Source organism: Xiphias gladius, chromosome 18 (genome assembly GCF_016859285.1).
Source record: "Xiphias gladius isolate SHS-SW01 ecotype Sanya breed wild chromosome 18, ASM1685928v1, whole genome shotgun sequence".
Lineage (NCBI taxonomy): Eukaryota > Metazoa > Chordata > Actinopteri > Istiophoriformes > Xiphiidae > Xiphias > Xiphias gladius.
In genome coordinates, this window is record NC_053417.1 from 24,675,079 (window position 1) to 24,695,476 (window position 20,398).

The following is a 20,398-nucleotide window of genomic DNA, read 5'->3' on the forward strand; positions in this document are numbered from 1 at the left end:
ATTTTATCATCTGATGCCTCAAGTGTGGCTGTAAAATAAATGCAAGAGGTGAATTTAAAAAGACAAGAAGGTCACAGCGGACTAAAGGAAAGGGGAAAGCAAAGACTGTGGATCTGCGCTGATGTGTTCTAGATGGGTGAATCCACAAAGCAAAGCATCTCTTCAGTCTCCACACCTGGGCAGCTGTGAGGGGAGAGTACGTTTACACCCCAGCTATGGATGAACAGTGAACAGAGACTGTTGAAACTAGAACTCTAACTGTTATCTGAGAGGGAGCGCTGGGATAAGGAGCTTTGAAGAAAAGAAAAGAGGAAATTTGCTGCCATTTCTCACTGGAAAAGGAACACACTGTTCTGACTTCCATCTTGAGTGTGTTTCCTTTCGAGCTTCTCTTTGAAGAGATGAAACAGCAACATGAAAAGAATACAGGACGAAAGCGTCAAACCAAAGCAAATGAAAAATAAAAAACGTATATAGGGGGTATTGTGGCTCAAAAACAAAATCTAGCTCTCCAGTGTTAGGTGTTGAACTACAGTATATTGTGTGTTTCCCTCCTAGCAGGTTGAACACCCACTCAGTGAGGCACCAGGAGCCAAGTGACAAGCATTTACCAACAAAGCTGCCAGATGCTAATTGCAGCTGAACAACAGAAAAGAAATAAGACAGAGAGGGAAACAATAAAACAATAAACTATACCGACGGATACCAGATCGGGTAACTTCAAACCTCTGGGAGAACAAGAGGTAGTGTTGAATGTTGGCTCTAATATCTCATGAACACGCAGTGAATCACACTGTCTTGAAGAGAAGCAACCATATCGACCTTCACTGTCACTAGCAAACGCAAGTCAAAAGTCTTTATGAAGCATGCATAGGGCCTGACATTACCGCATCTAATGCATACTGTATATAAGACTAAAAAGACCATCTTTGGTGCTTAATTATGGCTTTAGATAGTGAACAATTAGCCCAACAAGCTTACTTTGTGTTGCAGTAATAGCTTAATGTTTCTATGGTGAAAGATTTTAAGAGCAAGAAGCTCAAAATCAGTGCAATGATGCATGTTATTTACATTATTTGGATTCGTCAATTACTAAATCAGCAAATTTTTGCTTTGACGCATTACTAAACATTGATTTTTAGTAAGGTGTTGGGTCAAGTCTCTGGAACTCTACTGGGGGGATGGACACCATTCTTCCAAAATATTTTTTCCCTCATTTGGTGTTTTGATGATGGTGGTGGAGAGCGCTGTCTAACACATTGGTCCAAAATCTCCCATAGGTGTTCGACTGGGTCGAAATCTGGTGACCGTGAAGGCAACGGCATAGAAAACGTTTCATCACAGAATAAAGGTGATCACTCAGAACAACTTTGCATGGATTGGCAGTGACCCTTCCCTCTAAGGGGACAAGTGGACCCAAACCATGCCAGCAAAATGCCCCCCAACAGCATAACAGAGCCAGCAGATCCCCTCACTGTAGGGGTCAGGCATTCAGGCCTGTACCGTTCCTACTGGTGTCCGCCACACATGCACTCGCCCACCTGTTGAGAATATGGTGAAGGATGGCTCATAACTTTTTTCCACTTCTCTCTAGCCCAGTGCCTATGGTTTATGTACCTCTGAACTCTCAAATTTGCATTCATCTTTGTAATGAGGGGTTTATGCACTGCAACCCTACTATAATATCCCTCGCTATGTAATCGTCGACTGTTCTTGCTGACGCAGTCTGATCAAGTCCTGCACTGACAATCTCCCGAGTCACCTGAGGAAGAGTTGCTCCTATGTTTCTCCTTACATATCACAGTAATGCATGAGCACCATGGTCATCAAATGCACGCTCTCGACCACAATTTCCGACCCTATATACTGACATCTTTCCCGTAGATCTAAATGCAGGTGTCACTTTAGGCACTGTTCCTATTGAAACACCAGCCGGTTGAGCAGTCTTTGAGACTGAAGCTCCTGCCATCCACGCCCCAACAAGGAACCCTCTTTCAAAGTCACTTCACGTCATTTTCCTCTTGCCATCTTGCCTGCATTTTTATACCTGCCACAGAGCATGATTAGACATTAATTGCTTAATTGTATCATGCAGTGCACCTGGGTGGAAGCATCTGCATTCGTTGCGTTTCTCCACTCATTTATTCAGGCTTTTCCTTTCATTTGTCACCCGTCTATATCTACAGTATATGCAGTATATATACACATTTGTAAAACAGAAATGACAATCATGACTATTATGACGGTAACATGACCTGCTGATCCAAGCACCGTGCAGAACAATCTCATTGGCGCTGACACATATGTACATAGTAGATGTTGTTTACAAGACTGCGGTAGAAGAAAGTCTCTCAGTTTCTTCCAGCTCTGACAGGGCTTTCAACCATTCGTGATGTTGTAAAATTGGCCAGACCGCAAGAAGCAGATGCTATCCTAAACAAAGCGACACATTCCCACATCTGGTGTAGACAGGAAGTTCAAAGACAAAACAACGGAATCTGAGTACTTCCTGCATAGGGTCAGTATCCCAGGCAGTCACTATGCACGGATGTAATTTTGCCATCCAAAAGATGTGAGCCATTTGAATCATGACAGTGGGGCAAATGGTGCATTGCTACCATTTCATTACTACAGAATCTTACTTCTGTATTAATCCGAGGTGAAAATAAACACTGATTAATACTAAGTAAAGAATGACACTTGTTCAGAAAAAATATTCTGTCATTTCTTCTGTAACATGTCGAGATTACAACGCACAAAGAGGAGCATGATGTTCGAGGCAATGTGAAAACAGAAAAAAAAAAAAAAAAAATCTTGTTCCAATTGCTGGCACTTGCTGTGTTTGACCTTGTAACACCTCCATTTATTTCTTGAGGCTCACTGGACTGACTTTATGAGATTTATAGGGCACTGTGTAAATGGAATCTTTATACGAAATACATAAGGCAAAACTGTATCTGATGTTGTAGGCAATGTTTACAATTCACTTTTAAGTGATTATTTCCCAATCACTGCAAAGCTACATTCCGTCTTTTGTCTCAGTTGCTTAAAAACGTAAAAGGAGCCATTTTCATTTTCATTTTCTTGCGATGAAACTCGTGGAGCTGACTGCGGTGCCTGGGCGGATATTAATGCCCGGGGAAGGAGAACATTAGCTGGCAGTGGGGATGGGCGGGGTTGGGAGTTAGCCAAGCTTCAAGTACTGTGTGGTGCCCTGAACCCCTGCCACTGTCTTGAACTCTTGTCATCTTTCGTAGCAGGCAAGAGTGACACTTAATGAAGCCTCACTGTGCGTAGGGGAAGAAGGAAGTCATGCTCCTCTCACTCTGAGATGCCACTCGGGCTGCTGTAATGAGCGCAGACATCATGCTGCAGTGGGCATTTAGGCTCCTCGCAGGGTCACTGCGGCTCACTGGCACGGGCTCGCATGAGCAGAGTGGACGGGGTCCATATGCTGAGCCGCTGAAGCCAGACTGCGATGTCTCGCTTGCATGGCCCGAGTTTTTATATCTTCCATGATGACTTGCTAAAGTAGACTCAAATGTGAAGAACTGGGTAAAATTGGAAAATAATGTTTTAACAAGTGTGATCTAATTTGAGATGATAGGAGAAAATTGAGCACAACAACTGATCTGTGAGAGACTGAGATGTTGGTGGATTTAACTCTGTACACTGTAACTAAACAGCTATGGAGCACTGAGGCTTCATGTAGTGTTTTAGGCGGTAAACCGTTTCAGACGTTTCACTGACAGCAGATGGGAAGCTTTGTTCAGCAAGATGAGAAACTCGAAAGTCCTGCTGATTATGTCATTATCTCCAGTGAATCATTACTGCTTTATTAACATTAAATGCACCTTCAAATTAGATTTTAAAATGGCTTTCCATCCAAGCGAAATATCAGAAATAAGAGGTTCTCAAATGCTAACTGAGAGTTACACAGATAATAAACGATGTCTGGGGCAGTGGCGAATGGCAAAAGAATGTTTTTTAACTCAGCTGTGCAGCCCGGAGAATTGCAGCTGCTCTTTCATTTACGCCTGTTGGCCTGGTTGTCCATTTTAGAATCACTCGGGTATATAAACTAAATCATTTCACACCTTTAATTGTAAGATAACCAAGGTCTGACTATAACCAGAAACTGAAAAGTGATTATCTTCCTCAATTCAATACTTCATATATTCAGTTCGAAAACTTATTTCCGTTAAATTAAACATACGAACCGAGACAGTGTGTAATACCCCTTGATTCCAATACAGTTTCTTTTGTATAAGCTCTGTAAAGCATATTTTCCTCATGGTACATAATGTTAGCATTCCATATCAAAGTCTACTCAGGTTTTCCTTGGACATCAGAGTTACATTAAGCCTGACTGGGTGCTTTTATTAATTATACTGAGATTATAAAGTGTGAAGTGCAAAGTTTTTCAGTCCTCATGAATCAGAAAATCATACTATCTGTTGAACTGAGGAGCAAAGGAGTAGAAAATTAAGTTAAAGGGGGATTTCTTTTTAGGCATAGGAAATACAGTCAAGTAAGAAGTAGGATGGGGCAAGTAGTTCTACAGATGATGACAGACCAGGCTCAATATGGAGGGGTCAGAGGACAGCAAGCAGAGCCCAGGCAGGGAGAGGAGCCTGGAGGTGCCCAAGGCTGTGGAAGCTACTCACAGGGAATGGTACGCAGGTACAGGTTGTCCCTGATCACCTGCTGGAGCTTATGGTCCAGGGAGCCCTTCTGAAACTGCAGACTGAGGTAGTGACGCAGATCTGTATTCAACACCTTACCTACGGGAAAGGAAAGAGAAATCTGGGTCAGTCCAACAATTAAATGACGTAGGAGGGCATCCACATGGTGCTCATTCACAAGACACTGACTCTGATGATTTCATTCTGAGACAATTAAATGACACTCTGAAATACAAATTCATAACAATGAGGGCTGTGAGATATGACCAAAAGGTTATTTTGCCTCAAAGCTGCTTAGCAGGAAGTACAAAGTTTAGCTCACGCAGAAAGAGGTAGTTAGAACTGGGGTCTACTATCTACATAAAACACCACATTGGAGTTGTTCTGACAGTTATCACAGCTAACAATACATGTAATGTACCTCAGCAAAGTCTGCTTTCATGTTCTACATTTGCTTTTTCTCTTTTGTGTGGTCTCAACCACAGCTCTGCAAGGCCAAGATGCGTTAATGCTTGCTATCAATGTCTGCCACAGTCTCTGACGCAAGCCTTAAAATCCCGTAGATCTTCTCCGGGTCGGCAAATGTTGACTAATTAAGATCAAGCGGAAACCAAGGCTGTGAGTAATGTCAAACTCCAATCGAGATTTGCATTAAGGTACCGCAAAGGAACATCAGTCAGTAAGATAATACACCTCTCCCAGCAAGACACCTACAGAGATAGTAAATAAATGATTTTTCCCATTGTGACACTAATTCTGCAAGCTGTTAAGCTGCTAATCTTCAGATGACTGTTTTATCATAGTACACAATTTAGACCAAACACCTCTTATTTTTAACACTTCACTGACCAACTGCACACAAGTCATTGCAGACTTGCTTTGATTTCCATATGAAATATTTTTCAACTCCATTTGAATCTGTTCAAATATATAAACACTCTCACAGACACACATAAAGGTCTGTCATAATAACCAATTTTGTTGGACGATGTCTTGTCCAAAAAAGAATTGTGACAAATGATATTATTGTCATTTTAAGACCATTTTATGCCACAGATGTAATGACAATATAATAGCATAATAATGCAAGTGCACCCTTTCAAAGAGCAATGAACTTTTAATTCTTAAGAATATTCAGACGTTGGAAATGGAAAGTAAAAAAAAACATTAAAATATCCTACATAAATTAAACATAAATAAAACCCCACAACCAAAACAATAAATAAAATGGACTTTTGGGCTCTTTTAACAAAAATTTGCACTTAAATAAATATTAACCATTTGGTGTATAGAGTCAGTCATTATACTGTTGTATTGCCACTGTTTTTAAGCAAAGTCAACCTACCAGCTCATTCGCATTAACGGGTTCTCATCTCTCATTTGGCTTAAACCCCGAATGTTCCCACATTGTAGAAATGTAGTGCGGTTTTGAAACTACGCTCATTTGACCGTCAGGAAAAACACCTATTAGCCTCGAGTAACATGTTATCTTCACTGTGGCTGTTGTTATGTTTGTGTGTGTCTGTGTCTGCACGCGTGGATAAGCTGTCTGAGCCCCGCCCCACAAAAGCAGCGCGACCGGAAATGACGGCAAAATGTGTCTCAGCAAATTTTTTTTTCTGTTCATTCAGTTTAGGTGCTGGGAAAAATGCTTAAGTGCGACACCCGAGTCTCATAATGGTAGTGAAAACCCTGCTGGTAATTCTGGCATAAACATGCATGTAAACACAACAGGCAATACCGAGGTCAGCAAAAATGAACAAGGTCATGTCCATATATTGTGTGATATGTTGATAACGTAATTATTGTGACAGGCCTACACACACGAAAAGGATTCTCTTTGAAGCGAGTGGAAGGGTTCTGTATACTAGCAATTGGCGGACAGAAACTGAATAAAAAATAATCATATTGCAAAGTAACAGAAATAGAAAAAAAGAAATATTCCCACAGTGAAAGGAATGAGAATTTTAAAGTGCAGGGATGCCTAAGTACCCCACGCTCTACAAGAGTTCTACTCTGAAACTTGAACATATTTATTAAATCAGATTCATTTTCATCATCTATTTTCATACTGAAATATAGATCTGGTTGCTGGGGCATTAAAAACTACAGCCTACCTAATTCAAACCTATAGTAAATCAAATGAAGCTCTCTTATCCAGCCCCTGACGGGATCGAACGGCTACCGCTGGGACTGTAGATCAGAAGCATTATGTTGGCTGGTTAAGGGGGTTGATTCTCCCCCCTCTTCGCATCTACCAAAAGTGGTGTTGAAAATATTTTTGATGAGGGCGATTTGAGTTTCTTGCTTACTGGGTGTAAGCAATAAAGGCACACACACACACACACACACACACACAAGCTGATAATTCAAGTGATTTTGGAATTTCGAGGCCTCTAGTCACTTTGCGTGTGCCTGCTGCTTTACTTAAGTTGAAAAGGTCCAGTAACTGCGGCATGGCAGAGGTACAAGTGAGGGCCGGGGCCAAGAGAAGCACGGCTCTCTATTATGTAACACTATAGACTTTTTACTGGCGCAATGGGTGTGAGGAATCTGTGTCAAGGATACGAAAGCTGGGTCTGGCTACGCATCGTAACTTGACAGCCACAAGCCTGCGGTCCACGTTCCCAGAAGCTATGAGACATCAAAAACAAAAAAAAACACACGCAAACAATATACATCCCATTCCCTCCCATGTTAAAGGGGATGGGAGTGATTCCGCCTCCACCAGGGCTTTTTCTTCATGCTCGGGAATGCCACCCTGGATCCATTTTCACACACTGCCTTCAAAGATCAACTGGTTTTTGTATGGACAATGAAAGGTACTAATTGTTACCACAGGATTCCTGCAGGGAAGGGTAGCTAGTCCTCTGGGTGAACAAAATCAATCTCTCTCTCTCTCTCTCTCTCTGTAATACACACACAAACACACACACACACACACACACACACACACACACACACACAAACACATGCAAATCACCTCCCTTGCCCAAAGCAAACTCCCACTCAAGTGCTTCCAACAGGGTAGTCTTTGTGGCCCGCCTGTCAGGTTGTGTTAGCGTGCTACATCATATCTCCAGAGACAGAGAGAAAAGAGAAAGGGAGGGAGTTGCGACTCTCGGCTTCCCGCTAGGTTACAAGGCAGCGCATCACTGGCCTGCCAGGCTGGTAGTATGAGGCATGTGGGACACAATGGAAGCCTTTGTGCCTTTTCATCTGGCTATTAGACACTCTCTCATACAGGGGGGAGATGGTGGGGAAAAGGGGGACTGCAGTTCAAGGATGGAGATTCATTAAAAACAGAGGGAGCGAGCGAGGGCAGGGTGGAGGGAGCGGGGGATGTTTGCAGAAAGGAGTAATGATGATGCATGGGAACAAACTCTCTCCTCCTGCCCTTTCATCATTATTCTATCGCTCCATCTCTGACGGTGCCTCTGACTCTTTGCTTCCCTTGCTGTGGAGATTCATCAGCTTTGGCATATCTCCACAGGGCTACTCACACCTATGTTTGAGATCACTTTCTGAATAGTTATCTACCATCCCTGCATCTCCCCTTTTTTCTTTCTTCCAATGCTAGCCACTTAACCCCTGGTTTTCTCTCGTGTCACAAGCCTCTGCTTTCAAGCGATCTGTGCATCACTTGAAAGCAGACTCCACCGCAGGCTGCATCTGCCTGTCTTCTGCCTCTTAGATTAGTGCAGATAAAGGCCAATAAAAACCAAACTATCCTGTGGTTCTGTCTAAATCTGCTATTACTTTTCAGTATCTAGACATATTGAGGAAGAGATGCCTTACTTAGATCAATAATAAAACATCTGCAGAATAAAAAAAACATACTGTAAACACCCACTTTCTTTCTTTGTCTCTCTTCATCACACACACAGAAATGAAAACCAACCACATGCTGCTGCCCATCACACACAACCCCCCCCCCAGGACACTTACATTTTGGTATCTGCCATGGGAAACTGCTACTCTCAGCTCACCTCACCATCTGTCATTTTCAGTAACTGATGTCAAAAGTACTGAAGTGTTTTGCAAGAAGTCTTTCACTGAGAGTCAAGTTGTTTCAGAGCCAGAAGACCAGATAAGAGCTTCAGTCTGACAAGCTTTATAATAAAAGGTTTAGCAGCATGGAGCACATCAAAGCCTTTAAAATGTGGACAGATATTTGGCTTATTTGACTTGGCTTTATATGAGCTTCGGATTTATTGGCCAAATTACAGAAAAACTGAGAGAAACCAAGTCAAATATTCTAAAGCTATATTAGCGGCACTGCAAGGTTCTACGTGGGCGAAGTGGTGCTTTGAGCTAAATGCTAAGGTCAGCATGCTAACATGCTCACAATGACAACGCTAACACGCTGATGTTTAGCAGGTATAATGTTTACCATGTTCACCGACTGGTTAGCATTGCTAACATTCGATAATTAGCACTAAATACAAAGTTATTACAGTTCATCTTGAGGTGGACATAGATGTGTGCACCAAATTTCGTGGCAAGCCATCCAGTAGTTAATGAGACATTTCGCTCAAACAGATAAATAAGAACCCCATGGTGGCACTAGAGAAAATTCAGGGAATCACCATAGCCAGTAGGCTTCATCTTCTGGGGACCATGAATATCTGTAGGAAGTTTCATTGCAATCCATCTAATAGTTGCTGAGATATTTCAGTCTCAACTGAGGTGGTAGACCGACCAACCAACCAACATTGCCATCTATAGAACCATGCTCCTAATCATGCTCATAAGCTAGAATTTTGACGAAATTAACAAAAATGTAACATATCTGTCAAGGAGAGAAACATTGAAATGCAGCAAATTTTTAGCAAATAAGCTTGCCCACTAAATACTGAGCACTCAGAAACTGTCCCTCTTAGTACTGCATGAATTTGGCACAAGAACCATTCTGCCAAATGCAAAAAGACCTGTCTTCTCCTAAATCCCTGCAGCTTGGCTCATGTCTTTGCACACCAGCGTGACCTCATTTAACCAGGGCCAAATCAATTGCCCAGTAGTAGAGATATTTATCCAGGCAGCCAGTAAACAGTCAGTTAAATATCAATGGGATTGTGTAGGCAAGGCACTTCTCCTAAATGAGAGTGGAAGCAATGCAGAGATGTCACCAGCAGGGGTGTCAGTGGGCGTCTAACGAGGCAATTCTCTGACAGTTGCGCAGCTCCGGAAACAGCAAGAAAAGCCCCCGCCATCTGCTAATTACCACCTTGTTAGGCTCATTTGGCAACTCATGGCAACATTATGTCCTGCCTCATTCTGTGTGATAGGCAGACAGAGAGAATTAACAGTTTGTCTGGGTCTAAGGGGACCCCGCTTTCTTCGCTTAAAATAAAATCACATCTCCGTAAAATGTCATAGAGACATATAAAAACAACAATTCTGGCACAACATGTTTTTTCTCCAAAGAGCAGCAGACATGTTGGGTTCCACCGCCATTGGTCTCATTCCCCGAACCCTTGCTCATGGTCACTGAAAGTGATAGTGGTGGAAGTACAACCTTCCCTTAAACCCTTCCCGTCAAAACGGGAGAGGTGTGGAGTGTTTTCCTTACTGAGACAAGCTCTGTTACTCTTACAACCACTGTTTAAGCTGTGAGCTGTAATTGGCTGGCAAAAAGGAGTCAGTGTGAACGCAATTAGTGCCTTCAGAGCCCAGGAGATTAATTGTGGATGGAGGTGGGCTGTGGGATGAAAAATGTTACATGGAGGATATCAATGTCTCCAGTCCCCCTTTTCCCGTACAGTATATCCTTCTTGAAATCCAATTAGTGGCACCGTATCTTAACACAAGGTCAGTCTGCACAAGTTGGGTATCTTGGCTATAAAACGGCTAATGACCAGGCTGAAAACCTCTTAATACAACACCCTCTTTTCCGAATTGTATCTTTGCCATGTTGAAAAACCTTTGTCTTCAGCAATTTTAAATCAAAAGTTTTCAACATTTGCAGAATTATTGACTGGTAAGGATCAAATTCCTATCAATAACAAAGAAAGGGATGTAGTGCTAGAGGAGAGCTGTCTCTTCATGATACTATTTTGAGCTTGTTGTGCCACAAGAACAATGACGTCATACCTGCACCTTTGACAGAATAGCACAATCAACTCTTTTAGCAGGTAATTGAAAGGAATGGTCTTGCTAAACATTGCATGCAGGCGGAATGTTGTGGGCTTATTAAAGTCAATGTGATAATCATCAGCGCATTTGACGATAGACACAGATGGTGTCCCAAAGCACTCAGCATTCAGAAATATATTCTTGGCTCCATATGGCTTCCCTGCTATTGTTGGCTGACTGTACTAAATATCCATTACTTACACGTTTGAGATAAGACTGGTTTAGTGCATTCTTGGCTCCTTTAATAGTGCACACCTATTCTGTTGATATATGGAGTATGGTGTATACAGTCTCACAACTCCAGAGCAACCAGCCAGTGTGTAGGTGGGTGCAATAAATTATCGCAAAAAGAGGTGAGTTCACATTAAAGGATAATTCCAGTATTTTTCATCCCAGTGCATTTCCCATAAATGTGGCTATTGTGGCTCTATGGATTGTGCTAACTTACTACCTAGCCCAACGCACAGTGCCACAATAGCCATATTTATGGGAAATACACTGGGTTGAAAATTACTGGAATTATCCTTTAATTCAAGGTACCATGTTCTCCCCAGTCTCTGTGTTACAGCCTGTATCAAAAGTATCCAGCATTTTCTTTTTCCAGACAGTGAGAAACGACCTTGTAATTGTCCTTTCTAAGCCTATTGTGGCTTAGAGGAAGACAATTACCAAAAAGCTGAAATACAGCTAGGGTCGGGACTTCTTTGTCTTGTCTGTCCACTGTCTTAGATGGGGCATGGAGGCGAAAGAACAGTCACGACCACCCTGTAGTCATCCTGAGCAACTACCCCCCCCCATCCGCATCCTGTGATGTGGAGCAGACTGACAGATCATGACATTAACCTCTCCTTTGCCCAGTATCCATGTCCAGCTGCTTCCCCAAGCAATGCTATCTGCCCTGCAGTCTGTTGGGTCTAGTGTAGCTCAACTGACTCTTCCACCACCACCACCACAGTAGTGAGGGGCCTAAAGGAGAAACTGTTCTGACTTTCTGTCTGAAAACTAACTGACTTTTCCTCTAGGTCCGCAACATGAGGATGATTTCATTTGTGCTTCTGAGTGTCATTTCTCCTCAACTACTGAGTGAATTACCGTAAAAATTTGCTAAAGATATCCATGGTGCCCAGTTGATGAATCCCCAATGGCGGGGTGGAGGGAGTGTTGTCTCTCAGTAAGCCGACAATAACTAAAGGTTTGTCAGTGACATTGATGATTCACTTCACTCATGGACTGACCACCTCTATAGCATGTTCTGTTTGCCATTCTGAACAGTGTGTGGTTCAGTACAGAACCATGAATTACAACCATGCAGTAGACCAAAAAGTTAAGCAGAGGGAGAGAAGGCATGGGAGAGAGGATGAAAAAAGGCCAGATATTTAACAAGGTATCTTCAGGCTTTTGCACCTGTCTTTATAGCTACTGGTTTCTCTTTCATCTCTGGGCACCAATGTCCCAGCAGCTCTAATCCACTCTAAAAAGCAGAGCTCTAAACCTCTAACAGCAAGGTTAGCTCCCCCGTGAAGCATACAGACAAGATAAAATGATGGGATAAAAATGCTAACATAATGCAGCAGAGTTTAGGGGGAGGAGTGTGGCTATCTGTGTGTGTACATGATCACTTCGGTCTCCGAGCCCAATCTCTCCTCGCCCCATTGTTCATCTGGCTGATCTGTTGTGTGGAGGCCGTCTGGATGGGATGCAGAGAAGAAAGAGGAGCTCTCACACACACACACACACACACACACACACAGACACACACACAAATACCCACTTACACTGCACGTGAACATACATGTGCACTCACACCCATGACTGCTTCCACGGAGACAGAATGAGAAAGAGGGATCAAAGAGTGGAACAATCTTTTCCCCCTCATCTCCATGATAAAGAGTGATCTTTGCATCCCATCGTATGGACAAGGACAGAAATGGTTTCATTGTCATCAGTGGATCAAAGAGAATGGGAGAAGCGACACGTTTAGAGATAAATCAGCGTATTATTGAAGGATCGGAGTGAGAGGAACGATATGGAGATACAGTAGATGGAAGGATTTAAACAGAGCACTAGATGAAAGACACTAAACTACGCTACATTTTAATTAAATGATCACATTAACAGCAGGGTTTTACCGTATTTTAGGGGCCATTTTAGTAAGAGGAAAGTGTGATAGGAAATAGACAAAGCCCACTCTTCCTCAAGTTGTGTGAAGATCCAAAGACCAGTTGCACCAGTTTGATTTCTCACTCACTGGAACGCTCCAGAACAGCGGGAGCTTCTGCAACCCTGTGGATTACGGTTCTGCAGAGCAAGGAAAGTAATGCGCCCTTAGCCTCAATAACTTGGGCTGTCACTGACAATATGCCGCCCGATGCATCAAAGAGAACCCCAAGGGACACCAAAGTCTCTCTACCACCCCCCACCCCCCACACCGAAACACACATGAACGTGAACACACAAACATTTCCAACAATTTCAAAAAAAAAAAAAAAAAGGATGATGAGAGTTCTGAAAACACATACAAGTGACACTGCTATATATCAGCGGTTGAAAATTTAATGAGATGGTGACATTAAATTATAACTGAGTATTTGCTGTTATGAAAAGTACACAAGACAAATTTAACATGGGACAGACAATGACGGTGAGGCATTTGCTCTGTTCCCCAACTCTGGACATGCGGCGTTGCGTGATTGTGTGGCTTTGCGTGTGTGTGCGTAAGACTCCCTTCAAAAAAGGCACACAAAACCCAGCAGAAGGCATTGTATTGGAAAGCACAGCCTGAGGAGCTGCAGTTGCTTATTTGATGTGCGCATCTCTTGCTGGGCTTGTTGTTGCTGGGCTGACCCAGATGCTGCCTCCAACCTTGACTCACGCACATCTTCAAATAGCATCCTGCTGACACGGGCACACACCAGGGCTATATTTGCATACACCAGCGCTGAAACAAGTTGTTGAATAATCGGTTTGTTGATTCGTTATTTGTAAAGTGAAAACACCAACCATTGGGTGGTCTTTCATAATATGACGATTTGCTTACTTTTTTCTGCTTTATGTAATTCTGACTGAAGTTCTTGGACTATTTGTCCGATTGAGTAAGCATTTTTGAGGCCTCACAGGCTTTGCATTTGTCATGATTTTTCGTATCTAATTAAACTAATGAATCAATAACTATCAAGTAATGAAAAAAACATCCCCAGGATATACTGTACACATGCTTTTAGTCTTACAAGTAAATAATATTGAAATTATTGAGAAGCAGTTGACCAAACAATCTCACACAAGGTCTATTTAGTAGCTGTTCTGATGCTTTTGATCATATCGCACAATGATTCTCAGATGATGGACTTTGTCACTGAAGTTGTAGTTGTTCAAGTTTCCATTTTCCTTGACTCTTCCTGGGAAAAATCCATCTGCTGAGGACGATCATGTGATGCGAGCAAAAGGCTCCCGAACAGCTAATGAATGGACCTTAAGATTCGATCACTTGGTCAACTGCTGTTTCCAAGGTCAAGAATGAAATCTCTGTCTCAACCTTTAACCCAACACGGAGGAGAAGTCCTTGGAGTGCTTACGAAAAAATGGAAAATCCAACATTTACTGTAAAATTTCTTGATAGCTGTGCAAACTCCATCTGCGGAGAAAGATCATGTGATACAATCAAAAGCGCTATTCGAACAACTATGAAGTGGACCTTTGTCAGTTTGTCAAGAAAAAAATATTTGCATAAAAGGACATTTTAACGAAAACAGATAAAAAAACAGACTTAAATATTCATAGACTTAGGCCTGTCATAATAATTACGTTATCGACTTACTGTACAATATATGGACACGAGCTCGATCATTTTTGCTGACCTCCATATTGCCCGTTTTGTTTACATGTGTGTTTGTTTACATAAGAACGTCACCAACATTTTAATCAACATGATGCCGACATGATAGCACTTAAGCGTTTTTCACAGCACCTAAACCGAATGAACAGAAAAAAAATATGCTGAGACATGTGTCATTTCTGGTCGCGCTGCTTCTGTCCTCTCGTCTGCTTTCTGCGTCGGATTTTCAACGTGGGCGGGGCTCAGGCAGCTCCTCCACACACACACACACACACACACACACAGCAACAGCGACAGCAAACCAGTTGAAGCGTACATAACGTGTTACTCGAGGCTAATAGGTACTTTTCCCCACGACTGCATAATGGCAGCCAGAAAGTTTGGAAGAATAAGTCCAAATGAACTTGGTTTCAAAGCCGCAGCCCCATTACTCCAGTGTTGGAACATTTCGGGTTTTAGCCAAATGAGAGGGGAGAGCCCATTAACGAGAAAAGCCGATAGGTTGACTTTGTTTAAAAACAGTGGCAATACAGCAGTATATGGCCTGTTCAGGAATGAATGATTCTCTATACCCATGTGCGGAATGTTTAATATTTATTTAAGTGCAAATATTGTTAACAGAGTCCAATGGTCAATTTTATTTATCGTTTTGATTGTGTGGTTTTATTTAAGTTTAATTTATTTAGGATATTTTTATATTTTTGTCACGTTCCCATTCCAATGTCCGAACATTCTTAAGAATGAAAATGTCGTTGCTCTTTCAAAGAGAGTACTTGCATTATTATGCTATTATATTATTAAATCCGCGGCATAAAATTGTCTTAAAATGACAATAATATTATTTACCGCAATTATCTCTGGGACGACATATTGTCCAACAAAAGTAGTTATCCCGACAGGCCTAGTCAGCCCAAAAGTCAATATACAGTACTTAACTATTATAACCTCTGCAGGTAGTCAACACGTCACTACCGAGGTCCTTGACTTGTCCTTCACTCTACTTCCTCAACATGTGGTGTCCCCACAAAAAAAAAGCAAATCCCAGGTGTATCCACTGTTTCTCCCACACATACACCGACAGTCAAAACCCAATCCCTGTTGTCTGTCTCCATGAGGTCAAGAAGGGATGGTGTGCATGAAAAGAAACCACTCTCCTACATTACATCCATCCATCATGTGCTGGAGCCCCTGGCTGCCTAACAGGATACTCGCCTATCAGTGAAATGAGTCAGCTGGCTGGACCTCGGTCGTTTCAGTTCTATGTGCACATAACATCCCTCTTACAGAGAGGGGTGTGTGTGTGGGGGGGGGGTGCGCATGTGTGCGGAGAATGGTTAGAGTTATGGTGCAAGGGTTTCTGAGCACATACGCACAAGGATGGGTTTATGACTCTAGCTTAGTGAAGCCTATGGACATTGTTCGCCCCCAGGATACTGACATTTAGTCCATGATTTATCTCTATCTCTTTGAAGGCACACACAAGGTGCTCCTCAATAAGCCGGGCAGATGCCCAGGGAGAAGAGGGCAGCCACATCAGTCACTCACAGCAGATGAAAAGGCTTTAGCAGCCAGATGCCTGAGAGCAGATATGAAGAGAAACAGAGGCAAAACCTCCCTACAACCATTGAATGTCAACTGAATATTTACCTCAAGCTGTTTTTGAGGCTCCCCTCTGATGACTGAAATTTTTACTCTCCCAGTTGCATGTAGCAGACGTTAGTTACATTTAACGACAAATTCTCCCACATGGCCGACGGCCTGCTGGATGGGGGCGGGAGCAAATCAGAATGAACATCTGTATGATCGCTGCTGTTATGAGACAGAGAAAAATGCAAACACCCTGTATATAAACACTGCAGTGTGTGGAGGGAACGGAGCATGTGTCCATCTGTGTATATATGTTGGCTGGCAAGTGTCAGACCGAGGTAACACATACCCATAAATGCCATTCTGCGAATGTGAATTCAAACTGCTTCCTATAGACTGTGACTATACGCATGCTGGAGGGAAAACATACACATTTGTCTGATCCACGGCAAAATGTCACGATGACCCAGCGAAGCCACATCTTATTGTTGTTAGCATCTTGAAATTATACAGTGAGGGGCCCTCTGTCGGGAATGAGCAGTGCACACGGAGAGCGTGGCAGTAATGACACCCAGCCCGAGCAGGTGAGTCATGGTGTTGTGCTGCTCAGGGACCGATCCAGTCAGAACTGATTTAATAGAGGCGAATGTTCTCCCTGTTGATCCATAGTTCTTTGTTATTAGTATGATGTCAGGGAGATAGCTTGCTGGAGCGTTCCATCGAGGGGTTTGGGATTTTGTCAGACTGATTCGTTCCATGTGTGATGGCTCCAGCTGACTCACTGAGATTTGCTTCTCATTCATGCTGGCATGCAGTCACACACAAACAAACAAAAAGGATAGGTCGCCCCCTTGAGAGGTTAAAGAACGCGGGGTGGTTTCAATTATGACCAAAGAATGGGGCTCAGGCGCAAGTCAGATCTGTTAGTAAGGCTAATTCATTGGACTAGCATCAACCAAAACACAAACCTCAAATACCCAAACACCACCTCTCCTGACAAATTACACATGTAGACATAGAACCAGAGAGATATTATTTCACAGACATATTGAAATGTCAATAAATGCTTGAGGGGACGATCGCCCCTGACCACAAAACAAAGACTCACTCCCACTGACTCACACAATGATAATTATCTGGGTTATATTGCCACAGTTGCGGCAGTGGGAGGGAGGAAGAGATAGAGGAAAATGAGAAGCAGGGAAAGGGTAAGATGAAAACAAAAGTTTGTTTACGCATGCACTGATGGAGACTCGAGGCAGCTCCATTTGCAGTGGGTGTACTCTTGTGTCCATCTTCAACGCCCCCCTTGCACAGCTTGAGTTGGAGGTGCGCTTCAAAGAATTCAGAGGCAAGCATTCCTCGCCTCCTTTGTGCTCTCCTCACACACTCCTCGAGATTCCTTTTGACAGCTGAAAGCTTTGCCATCTCTTAGCGTGGAGAAGTGTGTCTTGCTCTGCAACAAAACAACCCTGCTCCTATTTGTCGAGTGCTATTAAAAACAGGTTTGGGCGCTGGCAGCACCGAGGGATAGAGAAGGGAGCAGTGTGACAGCAGAGCCTCACGGCTGCACACACGAACCAGAGTTATGAAAGTGGATACCACCAGGTTTCCTTGTCCTTGGTTTACTCGTGAATTTTTGTCATCCTCAAACTTCAGACCGACAGCAGGTACTGTGGGAATTTGTTGTGGTGTTGGCTAGAGTTTTCTTCATAAGAGAGGGCTGAGAGGAAAATGGTAGTTATTATACACAAGGTCAAAAGATCACAAAGTATAAAGACACGGTTTTTGATAATGGAGAAATAAATAACTATAGCAACAGTAACTTATGTCCTTGCCACCTGAGAGAGGCACAGCTGTAAATGCTTTGTTGGCATTCGAACTTCACAACGTTTTCAACTTTGAAATTCACAGTGTTTTTGTGAATGATGTGGGCTGTCATTCACAAAAAAGAACATTTTTTTCACGAGTGTGTGTGTCTGTTTTTAAAGAGGGGTTACTATCCCTGAATGGTACAAAATGTACAGCACTGTGTGTGGTGTGTGTGTTTTTGTGCAATTTTATCATGTTGTAAAGTCTAACAGGAGCAAAGGATTGCTATGCTGCGTTTTTTTTTGTTTTGTTGCAATAACACACAAATTGACACACAGATTAACCGTTTACGGGAGGTTACATACAGACACACACACACACACACATACTCTCAGGTGGATGAGCAGATTAAGAACATGAAGTCCCAGGTGAAGAGAATCCATCAGGCTTAATTACTCAAACAGGACGTCCCTTTATTAGAGCACACATCCCGGCGACAGTGTAGAGAATAAAGATGCTAGCAATTTCCGAAAACAATGACAAATTTAATTAACTGTGAGATTCAACTGCAGGGAAATTTATGCCACTTTGCACGATAATCCGCTTTCCCTGAGAAAATTTTTCAACAGGATTATCAATGGGAGAAGGCGCAAAGAGCTGGCAGCAGGATGAGGACTGGGCTCGGTGGCAGGGCATTGTTCCGTGGGCGGAGGGTTTCCCATTAGTGGGAAACTCATGGATGGGTTGCTGCCTCCTGCCTGACGTGCTAGATTGGGTGAATCCCTATAAAGCACAATCAGTTATTCTCATTCATGTCATCTTTGAGGACGACTGGAAGCCAATGTCGGCCACTCCCCGTTTAGCAAGGACTGATAAAATGCTGACACTGTGTAGAAAATGGTGTGTGGCTGTGCTGCTGTTTACAGAGAATATTTCATTTTGGATTCCGCCACAACAGCCTCACTATCACTCAATTACCAATTACTCTACACACTGATTCATATTCATGGTTAAACTGCGGAGGCGAGTTTTGCTGTACTTAAACTCTATGTCCTCGGGACAGAGTATTTAACACTGGACCATTACTGCCTGACTGTAGATGGTGCTTCCTGCATCTACACTTCTGTACCAATTTTGAAATGGTCATAAAGATTAAATAGCACCACTGTAATCACAGATGGCCATCACGACAGTTATGTCTTAACTGTGTACTTCCATAGCTTTGCACCTCGGGGGCCGATGCTGTATCACTGCTTTCAGTGAGAATGACAAGTCTGCCAGGCGGCAGGCGTAAGGAATCTATTAAGGCCAATGGAGAGACGGCATGCTTTTGCGGTAGAACCCCTAATTTTCAATTACAATAGTGGATTAATAGCATTCAGCACACCCAGATGGTGCCTGTGATTAACTAATCTACATAAGCATGCATAATGACATCTGTTCCATTCCCCACCTCGTGCCAGCTTGCCCAGGTTAACATACTGTAGCAAGCAAGGGACTGGGACGAAGAGGAGGAGGGGAGGGGGACATACTTCGATGAGACTCTGTTTATCATGAAAAAGTCCTAAATTTGTAAAAATACACAAGGTCACGCAGGGACATCTGTAGCTTCACCGCTCCCCTCATTTCAATCACTATCAACAGTGAAGTGGGAAGAACAGAGAGAAGCAATTATAAACTAAATTTGCTCTGTTGAAATGGTCTGACATCATACGACGTCTTGGTCTGCTCGGGCCCAGCAAAGCCCTTCTTGGGAAATGCCGGCACATGTGCATAAATCAAACTTCGCCCCTTCAAAGACTGCCACCTAATCAAGTCGACACAAACCCATGGAAATGAGGATTTTTATTTCACCATTTCGCCTGTAAGTGGACGGACAAAGTTAAACACTCACAGCCAATCTTCTTAATACGGAGGGAGGGAAAGCCAAGAGCAGGCGTTAATTCCGAGCAATAAATACATTTTCAATTAGCCGGCAGAGGCAGCAGTCCAGTTTTCATCACACCGCCTGGCCTAGATTGAGACATCACTCGTTTAAACGACTTTTAACTGATTGTCTCCAGTCCTCAGGGTTGCTTTGACTCCGCTCACCATCTTTAGATCAAATACACTTGGAAAGCACAAAGATAATGAAACTTTATTGTATGTGGGATGCCCGGGCGTACGCAAGTGTAATAATCTCAACAGGAAACTAACTGGTGATCTGTGAAATGCATGGTTTATTTCACTTTATTATTATTACTTGTAAGACAGCCAAATGAGGATACTGACCACTTGACCTCATCTTCTCTGGAGTACCGAAGTGTCTTATAGGAAGAATTAGTAAGTCAAGAGTGGATGATGAATT

General features: G+C 42.8%; 1 protein-coding gene across 1 annotated transcript in view; it reads right to left on the reverse strand.

The window, feature by feature from the left end:
• The window catches only part of magi3a (membrane associated guanylate kinase, WW and PDZ domain containing 3a), a 106,240-nt gene that overhangs the window by 36,289 nt on the left and 49,553 nt on the right, over window positions 1-20,398 (reverse strand). The window contains exon 2 of the mRNA XM_040152933.1: window positions 4,668-4,784. Coding sequence (XP_040008867.1) covers window positions 4,668-4,784 — 117 coding nt within the window. The remainder of the gene's footprint in view (window positions 1-4,667; window positions 4,785-20,398) is intronic.